At 58.2% G+C, this 16,602-nt stretch overlaps 2 protein-coding genes across 3 annotated transcripts in view; one reads left to right on the top strand and one right to left on the bottom strand.

Annotated features, from left to right (window-relative positions):
• Positions 1-1,515: 1,515 nt before the first annotated feature.
• Positions 1,516-1,983, bottom strand: LOC116857474 (anther-specific proline-rich protein APG-like). The gene has a single exon (XM_032841567.1). It carries the CDS (start codon positions 1,981-1,983, stop codon positions 1,516-1,518), a length of 468 nt encoding a protein of 155 aa, XP_032697458.1.
• Positions 1,984-2,000: 17 nt separating this feature from the next.
• Positions 2,001-16,602, top strand: part of PLXND1 (plexin D1) — a 56,677-nt gene continuing 42,075 nt past the window's right edge. For both annotated transcript variants that reach the window (XM_032841642.1, XM_032841640.1), the window contains exon 1: positions 2,001-3,338. In XM_032841642.1, the coding sequence (XP_032697533.1) occupies positions 2,019-3,338 (1,320 nt within the window). In that variant the 5' untranslated portion in view covers positions 2,001-2,018. The remainder of the gene's footprint in view (positions 3,339-16,602) is intronic.

The raw sequence follows: 16,602 nt of genomic DNA, 5'->3' as shown, positions 1-16,602 counted from the left end.
TTGAACACACCTGGTTGCCAAAGCAGTGGCTAGAGGGGGCGACCAAAGCGACCAAAAAAGCAAGCGTGGTGGGCAGAGGCTGGCAGCAGGAAGACAAGTGCTGAATGGGGGAAGTGGCGGACAGTAGGCCTGGCCTTTCCCGCCTACCCTTTGGGACATAGAAACCCTCTGTCTTTCCTTCCTGGCCAGGTGGAAACAAAGGAGCTGAGGCCAGACCATCATGAAAGCATCCTGAAAGAAAAACCATCCTGAGGCCAGACCATCCCAGAGGTGTGACCTTTGATGGGAGCCCCCTGATTCTGAGCGGCCAGAGCTGGCGTGGGGCTGGGAGTGATCTGGGTGAAGCTCAAGGCCAACAGACTTTGGCTTTCAAGCCTGGTAGTTCTGCTCCCGGTGAGGTGGGCATATTGGGCCAGTCCCTTCACTTCTGGGGCCTCAGGTTCCAAATCTGTAAGGTGGGATGATAAGGGCACCAGCCTCAGAAGGCGTCTGTGAGGACTCAGTGAGGCAGTACAAGTAAAGCACTTGGCATCATGCCTGGCAGGGCACTGCTCGGGCACCACCGTGGGCAGAGGCTGTGGATGCTTTTCTCGCAGGGGCTCTGTGACCTCAGAATCACGGCGGCCTGCCTCTGACCTCAGTGCCTACCTGTTCCAGGTGAAAGAAGAAAGGCTCAAAGAAAGGAGAAGCAGGCCTGAGTGCCAGCTCACTCAAGACTGATCTTCCACTAAGTCTGGGAAGATTTTAGGTCCTTCCAGAGTCCTGAGTAAGGGGAAGTGCCTGGCAAGATGCAGTGGGGGGAGGGGCAGCAGCCCACAGGGCTGGGTCTCCACAGAGGCAAGGGTGGGCCTCCCAGAGCCACTCCCCTCTCCCCCAGGGCCAGAGCCTCACTCTGGGTCACCCTCCCAGCCCAGCCTGCCCCTTGGCTTGGCACATGCCTGAAATAGTTCCTCTCTCCCTGTTTTCCTCATTTACATGTCTGACCCTTGAGCTTTTGTCCCGCTGTCCTTGACACTTGTAAAACCTCCTTTATGGGGCTGAGTTTTGGGGGGCCAAAGGTGGGGTTGAGGAGGCAGTGCCCTGTGCCCAACTGGCCCAGGGAAGGCAGGACTGCGTCCGGTGGAAGCGAGTGTTAGGGGAGAGCCTCTGAGTGTGAGACGGGGTATGCTAGTGAGGGCTGTGGATCAGGAAGGCAGAGACTGGGGGCAGACAGAGACGCGGAGTGAGGGACGCGGGAGAAGGAGGGAGCCATGGAGAGAGGGGGAGCGCCAGGCACACAAAAACAGAAGGGAGAGAGGGGAAACGGGTGGTGGTAACAGAACCGATAGAACGAGAGGCAGTCCGAGAGAGGGAAGAAGAGCCAGAGGCTGAGAAAAAGAGGGAGACAACACACACGGAGTTGGGGGGCCGTGAGGGGTTAGGGGTTAGACAGAGACACGGGCAGGGAGACACTGAGAGAGACCCGGGAGAAAGAAAGAAAAAAGGAAACAAGCCCGAGCCAGACAGGCCAAGCGGTCAAGAGGGAGGAAGGAGAGAGAGGAACGAGCGACGAAGGCGGAGGCAGCGCCGGGAAGGGGAGCCTCGAGCCTCGGGCCGCGGGCGCCGCGCGGGAGAGTCCTGGAGGGCGCGGGGCGGCTGGACCCGTCGACCCGCGAGCGAAGGCCGGACGGCTGGAGGGCCGGGCGGGGCCGGCGGGCTGCCGGGGGGAGGGGACCGGGGCGCTTGGGGAGGTGAGCCGGGGGCGGGAGGGGGGCCCGGGAGGCGGGGCGCGGTCGGGCGGGGCGCGGCGGGGGCGGGGCGCGAGGGCGTGTCCGCAGCGGAGCCGCCCCCGCCCCGCCCCCGGGTTGCGCGGCGCGGCTGAGCCCGGCCGGGGCGCCTGGGCCGGGGGCCGCTGGCGCGGGCAGGAAGCGCCTCGCGGCCCGGGCCCGCCCCCCGCCTCCTGCCGCCTCCGGGCTCCCGGCTCCCGGCCGCGCCGCGCCCCATGCACTCGCCGCGCCGCGCAGCCCGCGCACGCCCGGATGGCTCGTCGCGCCGCGGGCGGCGCACCCCTTAGCGCTCGGGCCGCCGCGGCCAGCCCCCCGCCGCCGCGCTCGCCATTCCGGGCCCCGTCACCGTGCCCTCTGCTGCCGCTGCTGCTGCTCCTGTGGGCGGCGCGGGCCGGCGCCCTGGAGATCCAACGCCGGTTCCCCTCGCCCACGCCCACCAACAACTTCGCCCTGGACGGCGCGGCGGGGACGGTGTACTTGGCGGCCGTCAACCGCCTCTATCAGCTGTCGGGCGCCAACCTGAGCCTGGAGGCCGAGGCGGCCGTGGGCCCGGTGGCCGACAGCCCGCTGTGTCACGCCCCGCAGCTGCCTCAGGCCTCGTGCGAGCACCCGCGGCGCCTCACCGACAACTACAACAAGATCCTGCAGCTGGACCCCGGCCAGGGCCTGGTGGTCGTGTGCGGGTCCATCTACCAGGGCTTCTGCCAGCTGCGGCGCCGGGGCAACATCTCCGCAGTGGCCGTGCGCTTCCCGCCCGCCGCGCCGCCCGCCGAGCCCGTCACGGTGTTCCCCAGCATGCTCAACGTGGCGGCCAACCACCCGAACGCGTCTACCGTAGGGCTGGTGCTGCCGCCGGCCGCCGGCACGGGGGGCAGCCGCCTGCTCGTGGGCGCCACGTACACCGGCTACGGCAGCGCCTTCTTCCCGCGCAACCGCAGCCTGGAGGACCACCGCTTCGAGAACACGCCCGAGATCGCCATTCGCTCTCTGGATGCGCGCGGCGACCTGGCCAAGCTCTTCACCTTCGACCTCAACCCCTCCGACGACAACATTCTTAAGATCAAGCAGGGCGCTAAGGAGCAGCACAAGCTGGGCTTCGTGCGCGCCTTCCTGCACCCGCCCGACCCGCCGCCGGGCGCCCCGTCCTATGCGTACCTGGCGCTCAACAGCGAGGCGCGCGCGGGCGACAAGGAGAGCCAGGCGCGGAGCCTGCTGGCGCGCATCTGCCTGCCCCGCGGCGCCGGCGGCGACGCCAAGAAGCTCACCGAGTCCTACATCCAGCTGGGCTTGCAGTGCTCGGGCGGCGCGGGCCGCGGCGACCTCTACAGCCGCCTGGTGTCCGTCTTCCCCGCGCGCGAGCTGCTCTTCGCTGTCTTCGAGCGGCCGCAGGGGTCCCCCGCGGCCCGCGCGACTCCGGCCGCGCTGTGCGCCTTCCGCTTCGCAGACGTGCAAGCCGCCATCCGCGCCGCGCGCAACGCCTGTTTCGTGGAGCCCGCACCGGACGTGGTGGCGGTGCTCGACAGCGTGGTGCAGGGCACAGGGCCGGCCTGCGAGCGCAAGCGCAACATCCAGGTACGCCGAGGGAGCAGAACGCCCGCCCCGGGGGCGGGCGGGGAACAGGAGGGACAGCGTGCAGGTAACCGGGCGGGTTGTGTGCTGAGCGGGACACAGGGGGCAATGTGTGGGACCCAGACGTGCGTGTGGAGATTCAGGTACGTACTCTGGGCCACAGGTGCGTTTGCTGGGACCCAGGTGTCAGGCATGGTGGGGGCACTGGTGCAAATATGGTATAGGTGTGCGCCGGCGGGCACTCAAGGGAGTGCTGAGTTACAGGTGAGCACAACTAGGTGTGTGGGAGGGGTCGAGGTTACACATGTGCACTGGAGAGAGCTGAGGGCCGGTATATAGGTCAGGTGTGCACGTGGTGGTCCTACGTGTGTGCAGAGTGCCCGAGCAAGCGAGTGCATATCTGCCCAAAAGCGTGTTCCAGGCTGGCAGCGTGAGCCTATCAGGGCTGCTCTGGGAGTTGGCAGTTGTGTGCTTGGGTGTGGCAGGTGTGCAGGGAGGCATGCAGGTGTGCTCCAGGGCCCTGCAGGTATGTGTGAGGGGCAGCAAGGAGGGAGTGAGGGGGGTGTATGCGCCAGATTTGTGTGTCACTGAGCTGGTCATGCAGGAGTGTAGGGCACGTAGAAGAGTCCCAGAGGGACATGGGCAGCAGGGTGGGCCCGAGTATGCAGTGGGATGTGTGTGGCAGGGAACGCAGGTGTTTGGGGACCAGTAGAGACTCTGCGGAGACCCCTGGTTGGCAAAGAGGTGTGTTCCTGAGGCCAGCTTTTATTCACTCATTCAACACATATGTACTGAGCACTTAGCACAGACCAGGCTTGGGGGCTGTGGGCTAGCCAACCACCTTTGTGGAATGCCTACTAAGTGCACCAAATGGCGTAACTGTTTTGGTTTTCACAGCAACCCTCTGAGGTAGGCTCTACTCTCATCCCCATTTTATAGATGAAGAAATTGAGGAACAGAGAGGTTCAATAATTTGCTCAAGATCACACAGCCGGGAACCAGCAGAGGCAGGGTTTGAATCCTAGCTGTCTGGCGTCATCTGTGTTCTTAATACCACTGTTCCTTTTCTGCCTCATGGATGTGGAATTCAGTGTGTGTGTGTGTGTGTGTGTGTGTGCACGCAAGTGTGTTGGAGGAGTCTCAGGTGGCTGGTATGGGGAGGTGCGGGAGCTGGGGCAGTGGAGGGAGGTGAACAGGACTGTGTGTAGCACTGGGATGTGCAGGGGGCAGGAGAGGGTCAGGGGCTCAGGAGGGAATGGGGAGGAATCAGGTTCGGCAGCAAATCGGCTGGGCAAGAATGGGGCCCAGGCGGCTGGGCTGGGTCAGACAGAGGTGAGGGTGCCAGGTTGGAGGATCCCTGTGTATGTTGACCTTGCAGGGGACATGACACAGATGTAGAAGGGAACTTTGTGCAGGTCCCCTCAAGAAAGCCCACTAGCAAGTGGTCCTTTCTTCAGGGAGCCCTGAGAGGTGGAACCCTGTGCCTTTTCCACACTCTGCATCCTGGTGTGAGGCAGGGGAGTCCATTTCAACACCTAGGAAGCCTCAGTTTCTCCTTCAGCAAGACACTGAACTTGGCCTTTTCCTAGGGAGACTTCTTTGGGGCCAGGCCCCTTGTGGCCCTGCCCCATGTCTTCTCCATGGTCTTCAGGCTGCGGAAAAATCTCATGAGATTAATTATTCCCGTGGGTGTTCCCAACACTGGGGCTTTGAGAAAACGCAGATTCCTTCTCCGCTTTCCTGCTCCCAAGGCTGCCCACCACCAGCTGGCTGGGTGCCCTGAAGATAAAGGGCACGGTGGGTGAGCGGGGCAGACTGCCACCCACAAGGGCTGGCCGGGTCAGGGCTGGCTGCCCAATCCGGTGATTGGGACATCTACCACTCCCCTCCGCATAGCCACATCCTCCAAAGGGGTGTGTTTGAGGTACAAGCTTTGTTTGAGGGTCTCAGGGCCAGAGGAGGTGGGTGGGGACAGTCTTCCCTGTCCTATGGAGGGAAGACCCTACCGTGCTGGCCCAGGCTGAGGTCAGGCCAGCCCCTGGGCTGCCTTCGGCCTTTCCAGGGCCTGTGTGTCCATCCAGGCCCTTGGTGTGGGTTGATCCATGGGATTCCTCAGGCCGCCACTGCAGTATCCCCCCTCCCCCTCTGGCAGGAACCGGCCTGGTTCCCACGGTCCCCAGCCTGGCCTGGTGCAGTGACTCACTCTGCTGAAGGGGGCTGGGGCTTCTTTCTCCTTAGAGGGGCAGGGCCTCTCCAGGGATACAGCCCCAGGGACAGAGTGGCCATAGGCCTTCTCCCCACCCCAAGGTGGGGTGGGTTTCTGGCCCTTCTCAGCCACTCTCCCTATGTCTTCCCCCACACCCTTCTCCACTTCCCCATGCCTAGTTGTGGGCACAGGACAGTGCTGCTAGGCCATGTTTCCCATATGCATCCAGGGCCGCAGGGTCAGGGTCTCTAGAGTAGCTGTGGGTGGGGGTGGGGCGGGGGATGGTTATTCCTGCTCCGGGCTGTTGCCAGCTCCCCAGTGACAGGCCAAGAACTTGGACTTGTACCCTGGTTCAAATCCCCCTCTGTCACTTTCCAGCAGTGTGACCTTTGCAAGTGACTTAACCTCTTTGAACCTCAAGTTTCCTCCACTAAGTGGGGACACTAAAAACCAATCCCTAAGGATTGCTTCAAGGACTAAATTAACGCGTTAATGAGAAGCACGTGATGCCTGGCCCTAGTAGCACCTGGTAGCTGCCTGCTCTTCATGCCATTACCCCGGGGGGCTTATTAACAAGGCTTTGGGCTCTACCCCAGCCAACCCTGACCTGTTTTGGCTCCTATAGCAGCAAACCCTCCACCCTTTCCCACCTCTAGCCACAGATGGAGGTCTCAGTAGACATTTCCTAAGCCCCTACTGTGTGCCCTAGCCTGGCGCTGTGTGCCGGAGACCAATGGTGACTCAGTTTCTGCTCTCGTGGCTTGTGCAGGTGAGCAGAGGACAGACGTGTGGCCAGGCACCTACGGGTGGGTAATAAGAGATCCTGGACAGAGGGAGCCCCAAAAGGGGACATGACAGCTTCTGGGGGAGGGGCTATCAACGTGGAGGTGGATGAATGAGCAGGGTTTAGCCACAGGAAGCTGGCATGAGAAGACAAAAGGGTCCCAGCAGAGGGAACAGCCTGGAGGTAGGAAACAGCAAGAGCACCAGAACAATGGAAGGTGGTCCCTGCAGTGGGGGAATCATGGAGGGGTATGTGAGAAAGGGGCTGGGGGAGGGGGGCAGGGCCTGCAGGTCTAGGGAGTCTGCATCACAGAGTTGGGACTCTAACCCAGGGATGTGGGAGCCATGAAGGGTTTTAGCCAGAGGAGTGCTGTGAGCTGAATGAGCACCTCACTTTCCTCTTCTGTCGAATGGGAGCAATAAGAAGGTACTTAACCACGAAGGAGAGTTGTGAGGATTAAAGGAGCTAACACCTGGGCACCTGAGTGGCTCAGTGGGTTAAGCCTCTGCCTTCGGCTCAGGTCATGATCTTGGGGTCCTGGGATCGAGCCCTGAATCGGGCTCTCTGCTCAGCGGGGAGCCTGCTTCCCTCTCTGTCTCTGCCTGCCTCTCTGCCTGTGATCTCTCTCTTTGTCAAATAAATAAATAAAATCTTTAAAAAAAAAAAAAAAGGAGCTAACACCTGTAAAGTTCTTAGTAGAGTGCCCGGCACACATATTTGCAATTACAGTTGACTCTTCGACAACTCAGGGGTCCAGGGTGCCAACCCCCTACACAGTCAAAAATGTGCCTATAACTTCTGACTCCCTCAAAACATCATTAACTACTCAGAATAGCCTCCTGTTGACTGGGAGCCTTACTAGTCACGTGAACAGTGATTGACGTGTGGTTTGTGTGTTATGTGTGTTGTGTGTATCCTTACAAGAAAGTGAGCTAGAGACCAGGAAATGGTATGAAGAGAATCAGAACAAAGGAAAAATACATTTATAGTGCTGTCCTGTAAGAAATCCATACATAAGTGGACCCACACAGTTCAAACCCACATTGTTCAAAGGTCAACTGTACTCTGATTATTTTTAGTGTAATTATTCTGCAAAGTCCCTAAGTGGCTAGTGAGAGGGAAGATGAGAGGCAGAAAGAGTGTTTGGAGGGTGGTGCTGTCTTCCAGTCAAGCATTTCACTCACTCATTCGTGAATATTTCTTGAGCACCTACTGTGTGCCAGGCCTCGTGGTGGGCGCTGGGCATGACGGTGGAGGCGGCAGGTCCAGCCTTGATCCTGAGGGCTGTGTAGGGCCTGGTCTGCGGGCATAGAGGGAAGCAGCATGTTCCAACCAGTTTCAGGTGCCAGGGCATAGCCCCAGAGGTGGGGTTGGACAGGGAGGAACAAGAAGCGGCCCAGTCTGGTCCAGCATCAGGATGGAAGTTGGTGTTGTTGAAGTAGAGCACATGGTGGGGTGCCTCCGTGGGGGAAAATAGATTTGGTCTGGGGGTGTTGGAGTTCCAGGTGTCTGGAATACCTTTCTCTCACAGAGCCCTCTGGTCTGACTTCTCTAGCAGTAGGTGGTCTCAGGGGGGGCTGGACGTGGGGGACAGGACCCTGTCCTCTAGGGATATCTGACCCTCAAGTGAGGTGGCTGGGGTGGGGTTCTGGAAGCCCAGGCTTCCACTCTTGCTTGGGGACTCTTTTGACCCCATAGGTCCAGCCCCTAGCTCAGAGTGATCTCAGACATCCCAGCTTCTCTCCTGGAGGACTCTGTCCTCGGCTGCCCACCTTTATGACAATGAAGCCTTAACCTCCGCTGGCACCTTCCAGCCAGGAATCTGCTGGAGAAGGGAGGAGCTGCCAAGGTGCGAGGTCAGAAGCAGGGAAACTTGTCCACCCTGCCAGGCTTTGGAGGGCCCCAACTTTGTCCCTGATTATTTTTGGCATACTTGGGGCCATTGCACGATTTTGAGAGTGAAAGCGAGTGCGAAAATTATCCTCTATTGCATGTAGCTTGGATCCCTTTCCTCAATTTATGTCTGAGGTGAAAGCCAGTTAGGAAGTTGATGTGTGCTGTCGATGGGGGAAACTGAGGCACGGGGTTACCCAGCCAGACGAGGGCAGGCTGAGTCTAATCCTCTGCCCAGAGTCTTTCCTCTTAACCTTTGAGTGACCATGATTTTTTTTTTAAGTAAAAAAGAAAACCAACAAGGAAATGCCAATGCTGCATTTTCAAGGTGTCTTTTTATAGTAAAGGTGGAAAAAAAACCCTCAGGCTGTTTTAAACTGGCATGCTGTGGGTGGGTGCTCATCGTCAAGAAGGCGTTTTCTGAACCAATTTAGGGGCTGAAATGCTGGGTGGAGGTGGAGGGAGACAGAGCTTCCAGGATGGGCTTTACATTTGGAGTTGGGCTGGGGGTTGGGAGTGAGCTTCCTGTGGCCAAGGGTATAAGCAGACACTTGGTGGGACTCAGGGGTTTCCACCTGTGTTGGCCAGGATGCCCTTCTGGCTTAGAGAGACAGACAGGCCTTGGGCCAGGTGACAGTTAATATCCCAACCCACCCTGGGAATGTCACCAGTCCTGACTCCCAGGTACAAGCCATTGAGTCCCATTCTTCTGCCCATATGCTGTGTGACCCAGGGTGATCTTTTACCCTCTCTGGGCCTCATGCTTCCTCATTGTAAGATGGTACAGCTTCTCTTTCTGAGGATGTGGGCAGATTAAAATCTCATATGCAGTGCAGGAAATGGCAGGTAGAGGTATTAGTAACAGGAGGGAAAAATTACATTTTAGAAAAATTTGCTCAGCATGTGTTGGAGAGCCAGCAGAGCAGGGAGTGCTCAGAGGAGGGGGTCAGGTCCTTGGAGAAGATGGAGGCACACCAGGTGCTAAAGGTGACTTGGGCAGGCGAGACAGAGGGGTGAGGCGGGGGCGTGTCCAGGGCTACCCCAACTGAGTGAGCTCAGAGGCAGAAAGGCAGCAGCTGACAGGGAGAGAGTGGGCATGTTTTCCCTGCTGTTGATGGGGCAGACACTGAGCTTCTGGTGGGCCCGAGGAGTGTGTGGAGGGTAGGTCCCCCGTCAGCTCTCTGGGGCTGGATAGTGAACTTTGCTGAGCTCCCAGTTCTGAGTGGGTTCACCGTGTTGGCCCTTCATGAGCACCAGTGTGTTTGATCTCACAGCTCCCCAGCACAAGGCAGGAAGTACTGTTATCCCCAGCTTACAGATGGGGAAACTGAGGCCCAGGGTCACATGGCTGGTTACCAAGAAGGGGGATCTGCAGACTGGCTGGTTGGCACCAGAGTCCATGTTGGGCGATGGCTAGTATTAGCTGTGAGCTCTCGGCTGGGAGTTCTGCACTTATCCTGCCCCAGGGAGACTTGGGCAAGGCCCTTTGTACAAACCCTCTTCTGTGACAGCACCTCCACGCAGGCCCGGATGGCAGCTGGGAGCTGATGGGGCAGTGACTCAGTTCCAGAGTAGGGGGAGGCCGCCTGGGGCATCTGTCGAGGCTGGGGCTGGTCAGGCCTTCTGAGGAAGTGGAGAAGGCTGGGAAGTATGAGTTGCGTTCATGTCTAAAAATGTGATCCTCTGGGGCTCCTGGTTGGCTCAGTGGGTTAAGCCTCTGCCTTTGGCTCAGGTCATGGTCTCAGGGTCTTGGGATCGAGCCCCGCATCAGGCTCTCTGCTTAACGGGGAGCCTGCTTTCCCCTCTCTCTCTGCCTGCCTCTCTGACTACTTGTGATGTCTCTCTCTCTCTCTCTCTGTCAAATAAATCTTAAAAAAAAAAAAAAAAGTGATCCTCTGGATTCTGGAAGGAGTGAGCCTCCTGGCCCTTTAAGTGTGCAAATGAAGGATGCGGACAGTTTGAACAATGACTTGACAAATCTCTTTCAACAGCGACCCCATCCCTGGACCAGTGCTGGCTGGGTACTGGGGCTGGGAGGCTGCCTCCCCTCCAGGACAGTACGGCACCATCCAGGGTTTGCTAGGAGAGGGGATGGAGGATCTGTCTGGCCCTGACCATACCCATAGTTAGGACCTGCCCTACCCAGGCAGGCCCAGAGGGTACATGCGTGCTGGACCCCAGCACCAACTCCCTGAATTCAAATCCTGCTGCTGTGCCTTCCTAGCTGGGGCTTCAGCAAGTCACTTACTTTCTCTGGTCCTCCTTTTCCCCATCTGTAAAGTGGGTTCAGCATTGGGAAGAATCGGGTCAGCCTGGTGTTCAGCAGAGGCTGTGGGAGTCAGCATCAGCCCCTGCAAAAATACTCCACAAGACTCAGATTCACTGGCCCATGGCTGCTGGTTTTCATGGACATGCAGGAGACAGGCCAGCTTCTGTGCCCTGGTTGCTGGAGGGAGAACAGACATGGTGTGTATGGAATAGGAGCCTGAGGGCTTGAGCCCTGGGTGATGTGGGGTCCTGTCCCCTTTCTGGACTTCAGTTTCCGGGTCAGAGTTGGGCTGTGGGGTGGCAAGGGAGGGCTCACTGGCATGGAATGTCTTCTGCCAGCCCCAGTGGGATTGCAATTACTGCTGTTGTTTCTCAGGATTTTGTGTCAGGCATATCGCAGAGTGCTTTCAGGATAGCCTATCTTTTAATCCCCCTGGAAATGGAATGAGATGAGTGTTAACCCTAATCTACAGAAAGGGGAAACCGAGGCCCAGAGAGGTTAAGTGACTTGCCTGAGGTCACGCAGTGGGGAAAATGTGGAGCAGGTGTCTAGCTGCAGAGCCTGTGCTCATCCCCTTTACTCCCTGGTTCCTCCCAAAACACTGACGGAAGGGGTGTGATCCAAAGGGGCCCTCAAGGTCACGGTGGGGAGAGGTGGATGGGTCCATCTTACAGGTGAGGAAACAGACACTCGGGGCAGCTCTGGCCTTGCTGGGGCTGCTGGGACAAGGAGCAAGAGCTTTTCAGTGAGCCCTAGTGCCCAGCGTGGTCCTGGGCATGGAGCCCCATCCCCAGGATTGCAGCTGCCTCCGCCTTCACCCACCAGAGCCCAGCATCTCCTGCCTGCCCTTGCTCCTGGTGGAGGCTAGAATGTGGCAGTAGACGAAGGGGCCCAGCCCAACAATTACATGGCAGCCCCCAGAAAGGGATGAATCAGACTCTGCCCCTACCCTCCAGGAGCTCCTAGACGTCCAGGAGGAGATCATGTTGGAAGATATGCTGCAACCAGGGCAGCATACCACCCAGCCTCTTCTGAGGGAGTCCAGGAAGGCTTCCTGGAAGAGGGGGATGTTGGAGAAGGACTTGGACAGATGGGGCTGGGGAAGGCATTCCAGGCAGAGGCGAAGGCCCAGAGATGTGGTAGAACGTGGCTTGGGTAGCAGGCAGAGATGAAGCTGAGAGTGTGTGGGGTCTGGGGTGCAGGCCACGGATTTAGATGTTCTCCTGTGGGCTGTGGGGAGCCAGCAAGTATTTGGGGGAAGAGCGAGGCATGGTTGATCTGATTCTAGAAGGGACTCCAGAACTGCCGGTCCCTTATCAGTCCTGCTAGGTGCTGGCAGGAGCAGGAGGCTCTGTCCCAGAGCCCCCACTGTGGCTGGACCAGGTGACTCCCGTGGGCCTCTCCAGCGCTGACAACGGTGTGGGGATTGCCATGGAAACCAGCCGGTGCCGCGTGGGGACAGGACTGGAAAGTCTCCTGGTGCGAGCCACGTGCATTTGGATGCTGGCTACCCCCGGAGTGTGGCCAGTCTCTTCGTTTCAAAGCCCGTGTTTGGGCCAGTGCCGAACCCAACAGGCTGCCTGGAGGGGCCCCTGCACCCCCCACTCCCCCACTGACACTCGATGCCACCGAGATCAGAGATCTGCTGGGCCAGCGGGGCTGGCCCCTCCCCGTCCACCATCCTTTCCCCTGAAACACGATAAATCACACGCTAGAGGAGGGAGGAAGCTCAAAGCTCCATTATGAGGCCCAGCGAGGCCCCAGCGGGGCGTTAATCATGTAGTGCTTTCTGCTCTGATCGGTAAATAATGGGGGGGCAGTGGGCAGAGGCCTTGAAGTGGAGGCCTGGCCCAGGAAAGGAGCTAAATGGGGCTCTGCAGTCACCTTTGCCCCCGTGCCCTTCTCAGGCCTGTCCAGCATCTGTGTTTGCAGTGAAGGAGTCCTCCAGAAGTGACAATCTCCTTGACAGGCCTCAGTTTCCCTATCTTGCCACCCCAGGCCTTTCCAGCTCCAGGTAGCCAGGCCCCCAGCTGCTGTTGGCACTGGGCGGAGAGGCTGTAGTTAAGGGCAAGGACTCTGGAGCCAGCCTGCCGAGGTTTCAGGCTCACATCTGGCCATTCTGGCTGTGTGACCCTGGACAAGTCACTGCTCTGTGCCTCAGTTTCCCTTGCTGTAAAGTAGCACCAACTTCTCAGGGTTAAATGAGGCTGTGCAGGCCGGGGCACAAAGCCAACTTATTGTAGTATTGGTGATACTACTGTATTGTTATTACTTTAAAGCTGTCCTTTCCCGACGTGGGGGTGATCTCTGAACTGGAATGTGGGCAGCCAGAGAGAGGGACACCCGTGTCACCTCCATGTCCCCAACACAAGACCCAGACCAGAGCTGTTTGCTGGGGCCTCCAAGCCTGCCCTGTCCCCTCCGCTGTGCCCACAATCAGTTATATGATGACTCTGGGACGGAGGCCAGCACCGAGGGGATGGGAGGAGGGTGTGAGTTCCAGTCCCCAGGGCTCCTTGGCCCCAGGAGGAGGAAGGCCAAATGTGCCCGAGAGAGAGGCAGCTGCGGCTCTCAGCTTCTCCTGGCCCACATCCCCTCTAGGGGAAGAGACTGGGACAGAAACTGTTCCAGGGAAAGGAGGGGCCGGAGCCGCAGCGCTCTGCCGCCCTGCCCCCCATTAGAGCTGGCGGGCGGGAGTGACTTCCCCCGGCCAGGGAAGAGTCGCTGGCTGCCCATCCCACACTGGGCTCCTCTGGGACCCCAGGGGGAAGGGCTGGAAATGGGGCCAGGCTGGGCCAGAATGAGAAACAGCTTCAAGAAGGGGGAGCTGAGTGTCTGGGGGGGCTGTGTCCAGCTAACAAAACAATGGCTGCTTGAGTCAGCGGCTGTGGTAGGAGTTCCCAGGCCGGCCTGAGCAGAGCGGGCCTTGGCCTTGGCCGGGCTTCCAACATGCATCGTGGATGAGGGTGGATGTGGTGGAGTGGCTGGTCCCGGGGGGCTCCATGTGACCTAGCCAGCTAATGGGGAGCATTGACTGAACATCCGCAGGGGCCAATATCGAGGGCTGCAGTGAGCTGAGCCCTTGGTGGCAGCCCTCTAGGGAGGGTGTTGTTATTGTCCCCATTTTACAGATGCGGAGACTGAGGCTCAGGTGGAAGCAGCATCCCATGCTGAGTGATAGCCACAAGACTTGCTATGTCAGGAGCCTCAGTTTCTCTGTCTGCAACGTGGGGATACAACAGGGGTGTGGCTGTGAGGCAGCTCCACTCGGTGCCTACACACAGCAGGTCTGCAATCCAGCCAGGCCTCTGACCTCAAACTGGGGGCTGTCCCCTCCTCACTGCGGCCAGCTTGGTGGCAGGGCCCAGGGTGCCAGTTGTGGCTAGACAGATCATGCTCAGAACGGCCTGGCTGGCTGGTTCACGCAACCCTTCCAGATGACCCTCAGCCGGCCTGGTTGAGTAGTGCTCTGTGGCTGAGGGACCCACCCCTCCAGAGAGTGGTCAGGGAAATAAAGGCAGGTGGAAACTCTGGAAGGGCCTACACAAGCTGCCGTGTCCACTGCTACTTCTTGGTCTTCCCCCACCCGCCACTGCCCGCCACCCCCCATTCAGGCAGCCTGGGGTCAGGGAGGGGATTTGCAGGTGCTCTGTGTCCCGAGGAAGCCTCTGCCCCTCTCTGTACCTTGGTTTCCCCTCTGGCTCAGAGCCAGGCCTCTCGGCTGCTGTTCAGTGGCGGGGTTGCACATTCTCTCCCCGCCTCCCCCTCCAGGAAGTAAGCATCTTGATCCCCCACTGGGAGGTGCTGGTATTTCCTTCCCAGGCAGGGGTTGGCTTCCTCCGGGTGGGGGGGTGGGGACGTTGGAGGGTGGCGCTTGCCCCTTAGAGGTCTGTCCTGGTCCTGTTTCCTCCCTAGGCTGGCGCACAGTAGGTCCATGGCTCTTTTCCCTGACTCAGTTTTTCGTCAGTGGAGGCGTCCTCTTGGTGGAGCCATAACCCATTAGCTGCGGTTTCTGAGAAACTGCCCTGGCTAAAGTGGGAGGGAGGAGTTTGGGTTTGGAGTCACAGGCTGACTGACCTGACAGAGTACCCACGTGGTCACCTGAGTGGGTGACCTTGAGAATGCTTCCTTTTAACTTCAGGGCTTCTGAAGAAGGGTGGGGGGAAAGGCTGTTCACCCGGGCTTTGTGGGAGGCAATAATCCTGCAGGATTTTTTGTCTAGTCCTCCTGCAGACTGCCTGTCAGACCCCTGAGACCACCCTACCTGATCCTTGCTTGCCCCCTCTCCTCTAGTCTGGGGCATTCTCCTTAGGGAGAATTCCTTGTCCTTGGCTGTCCAAGCTGAGGGAAGAGTTGGCAGGGGAGGGTGTTGAGGGGAGCCTCAGCGGGCCAGGCCAGGTAGAGCAGGGCCTTGAGGGCCCATGAGCAAAGTCTGGGTTTATGTTGAGGGCACTAGGGATCCATTGATGGCTGTTGAGCTGCAAAGGGGACACAGACTAGTTTGTGGTTGCTTTTTTTTTTTTTTTTAAGTTTTTTATTTTGGAATATTTATAGATTTATAGGAAAGTTACAAAGGTAGGACAGATTGTTGCTATGTATCCTTCCCTCCATTTTCTCCATTGCTAAGGTTTTACGTTCCCATGATACATTTGTCAAAACGAAGAAACCAACATGAGTACTTTACTCTCAACTAAATTTCAGACTTTACTCCGCGAGTGTTCTTTTTCTTTTCCGGGATCCCATGTTGCATTTAGTGCTTTACAGTTTTAAAAGCTCCCTTTGGCCTCTGTGGAGGGTGAAGAGGAGGGGGCTTGGTCCAGTCCCAGCCCACTTGTTTTTTTAACAACCCACAGTGATGGTGTGCTTCTAGCTCCTCGCGGTGAAACTTGGCTTTCCTGGGACCTTGGTTTGATAACAGCCAAACACCTGAAGTGGGAAAGTGCCCTCAGTTCCTGATCACAAAGCCCCAGAAGCCGGTGCTTCTATCCCTGGGACGGAACCCCTGGGCCTTGAAGCCTGCTACCCAGCCCACCATGGACGCCTCTCGCTCCTCTCAGAATGCCACCTACTGTGGGACTGAGGTTTGGTGGGGTCTGCAGGCAGGAAGCAGAGGCCTAGAAACTGGGCTCTTGAAGCTCCTGCTGCAGCCAGCCTCCTGGGGAGAGAAAGGCAACACAATTACAGTTGGTAGTGAAATCAATATGTCAGAGTTTTAATGGGAAAGTGGGCAGAGCTGAGTTTTGGCCCCAGGAGGCAGCTAGCTGGAGTAAGAGGGTGTGTCTTGCTCTCAGAAGAAAGTGGAGACAGTGGCTAGCTATTGCTCGGCCCATTTCAGAGAAGGGTACGTGGAGGTTCTTAGAGGAACCAAAAGTAGTAGCTGGGTGCTTCCTGGGCCTGACCACCTGACTCCCCTTTGTTGCCACACACAGTAGGTATACAGTTGGCTCATATGTTGTTCTAGTTCTCCAGCAGCCAGCATGGCAGTGGTGTTCTTGATCTCTGTTTGGAAAAGCAGCAGCTGAATATAGTCAATCACACTTTAGTCAAAATTAGTCTCCTTTCCTTAGTAAACATTCACCCTGGAGCACAGTCTCCACCCTGGAGAAGCTCGTGTTTATGCTACCATGATAAATGAGAGTGGTAACCAGCACAGTGCCGTCCAGAGGAGGGGAGGTTTTTTTCTGCATCACATCTTTGAAAGCTGGTGAAAAACATGCTGCCTGGACATGTCTAGCAAAGGGACTAGCATGGGTCAAGACAAGGGGGACTGATGGGACGGGGGAAGTGTAAGGGCGCAGAGGGGCGGGAAGGGCATTGGCTGCTAAGGGAGCAACGTTATGAAGGATCAGGGGCCCTGGTGGGAAGGGGTGGCCACATGGGAGGAATTGCAGAGGCTGATGTGGTCAGAGCAGAGGGTGGGACAGAAGAAAAAAGCGAGGCTTGAAGCCTGAGCAGCTGGAACCGGATCACAAGGGCCTTGAATGCCAGGTCTGATCCAGAGGACAGCAGGGAGCTGGAGAAGGGTTTGATGCTAGGGAGGAGTGAACCAGTTTTGTGCTTCAAAAGGTGCCTCTACTGGGTTGGAGGGGGCTGCTGGGAGAGGCCGGCCCTCCCC

Source organism: Lontra canadensis, unplaced genomic scaffold, assembly GCF_010015895.1.
Source record: "Lontra canadensis isolate GAN:19392208 unplaced genomic scaffold, GSC_riverotter_1.0 scaffold124, whole genome shotgun sequence".
NCBI lineage: Eukaryota > Metazoa > Chordata > Mammalia > Carnivora > Mustelidae > Lontra > Lontra canadensis.
The sequence above is the reverse complement of the archived record's forward strand: the minus strand, read 5'-3'. Positions and strand labels throughout refer to the sequence as shown.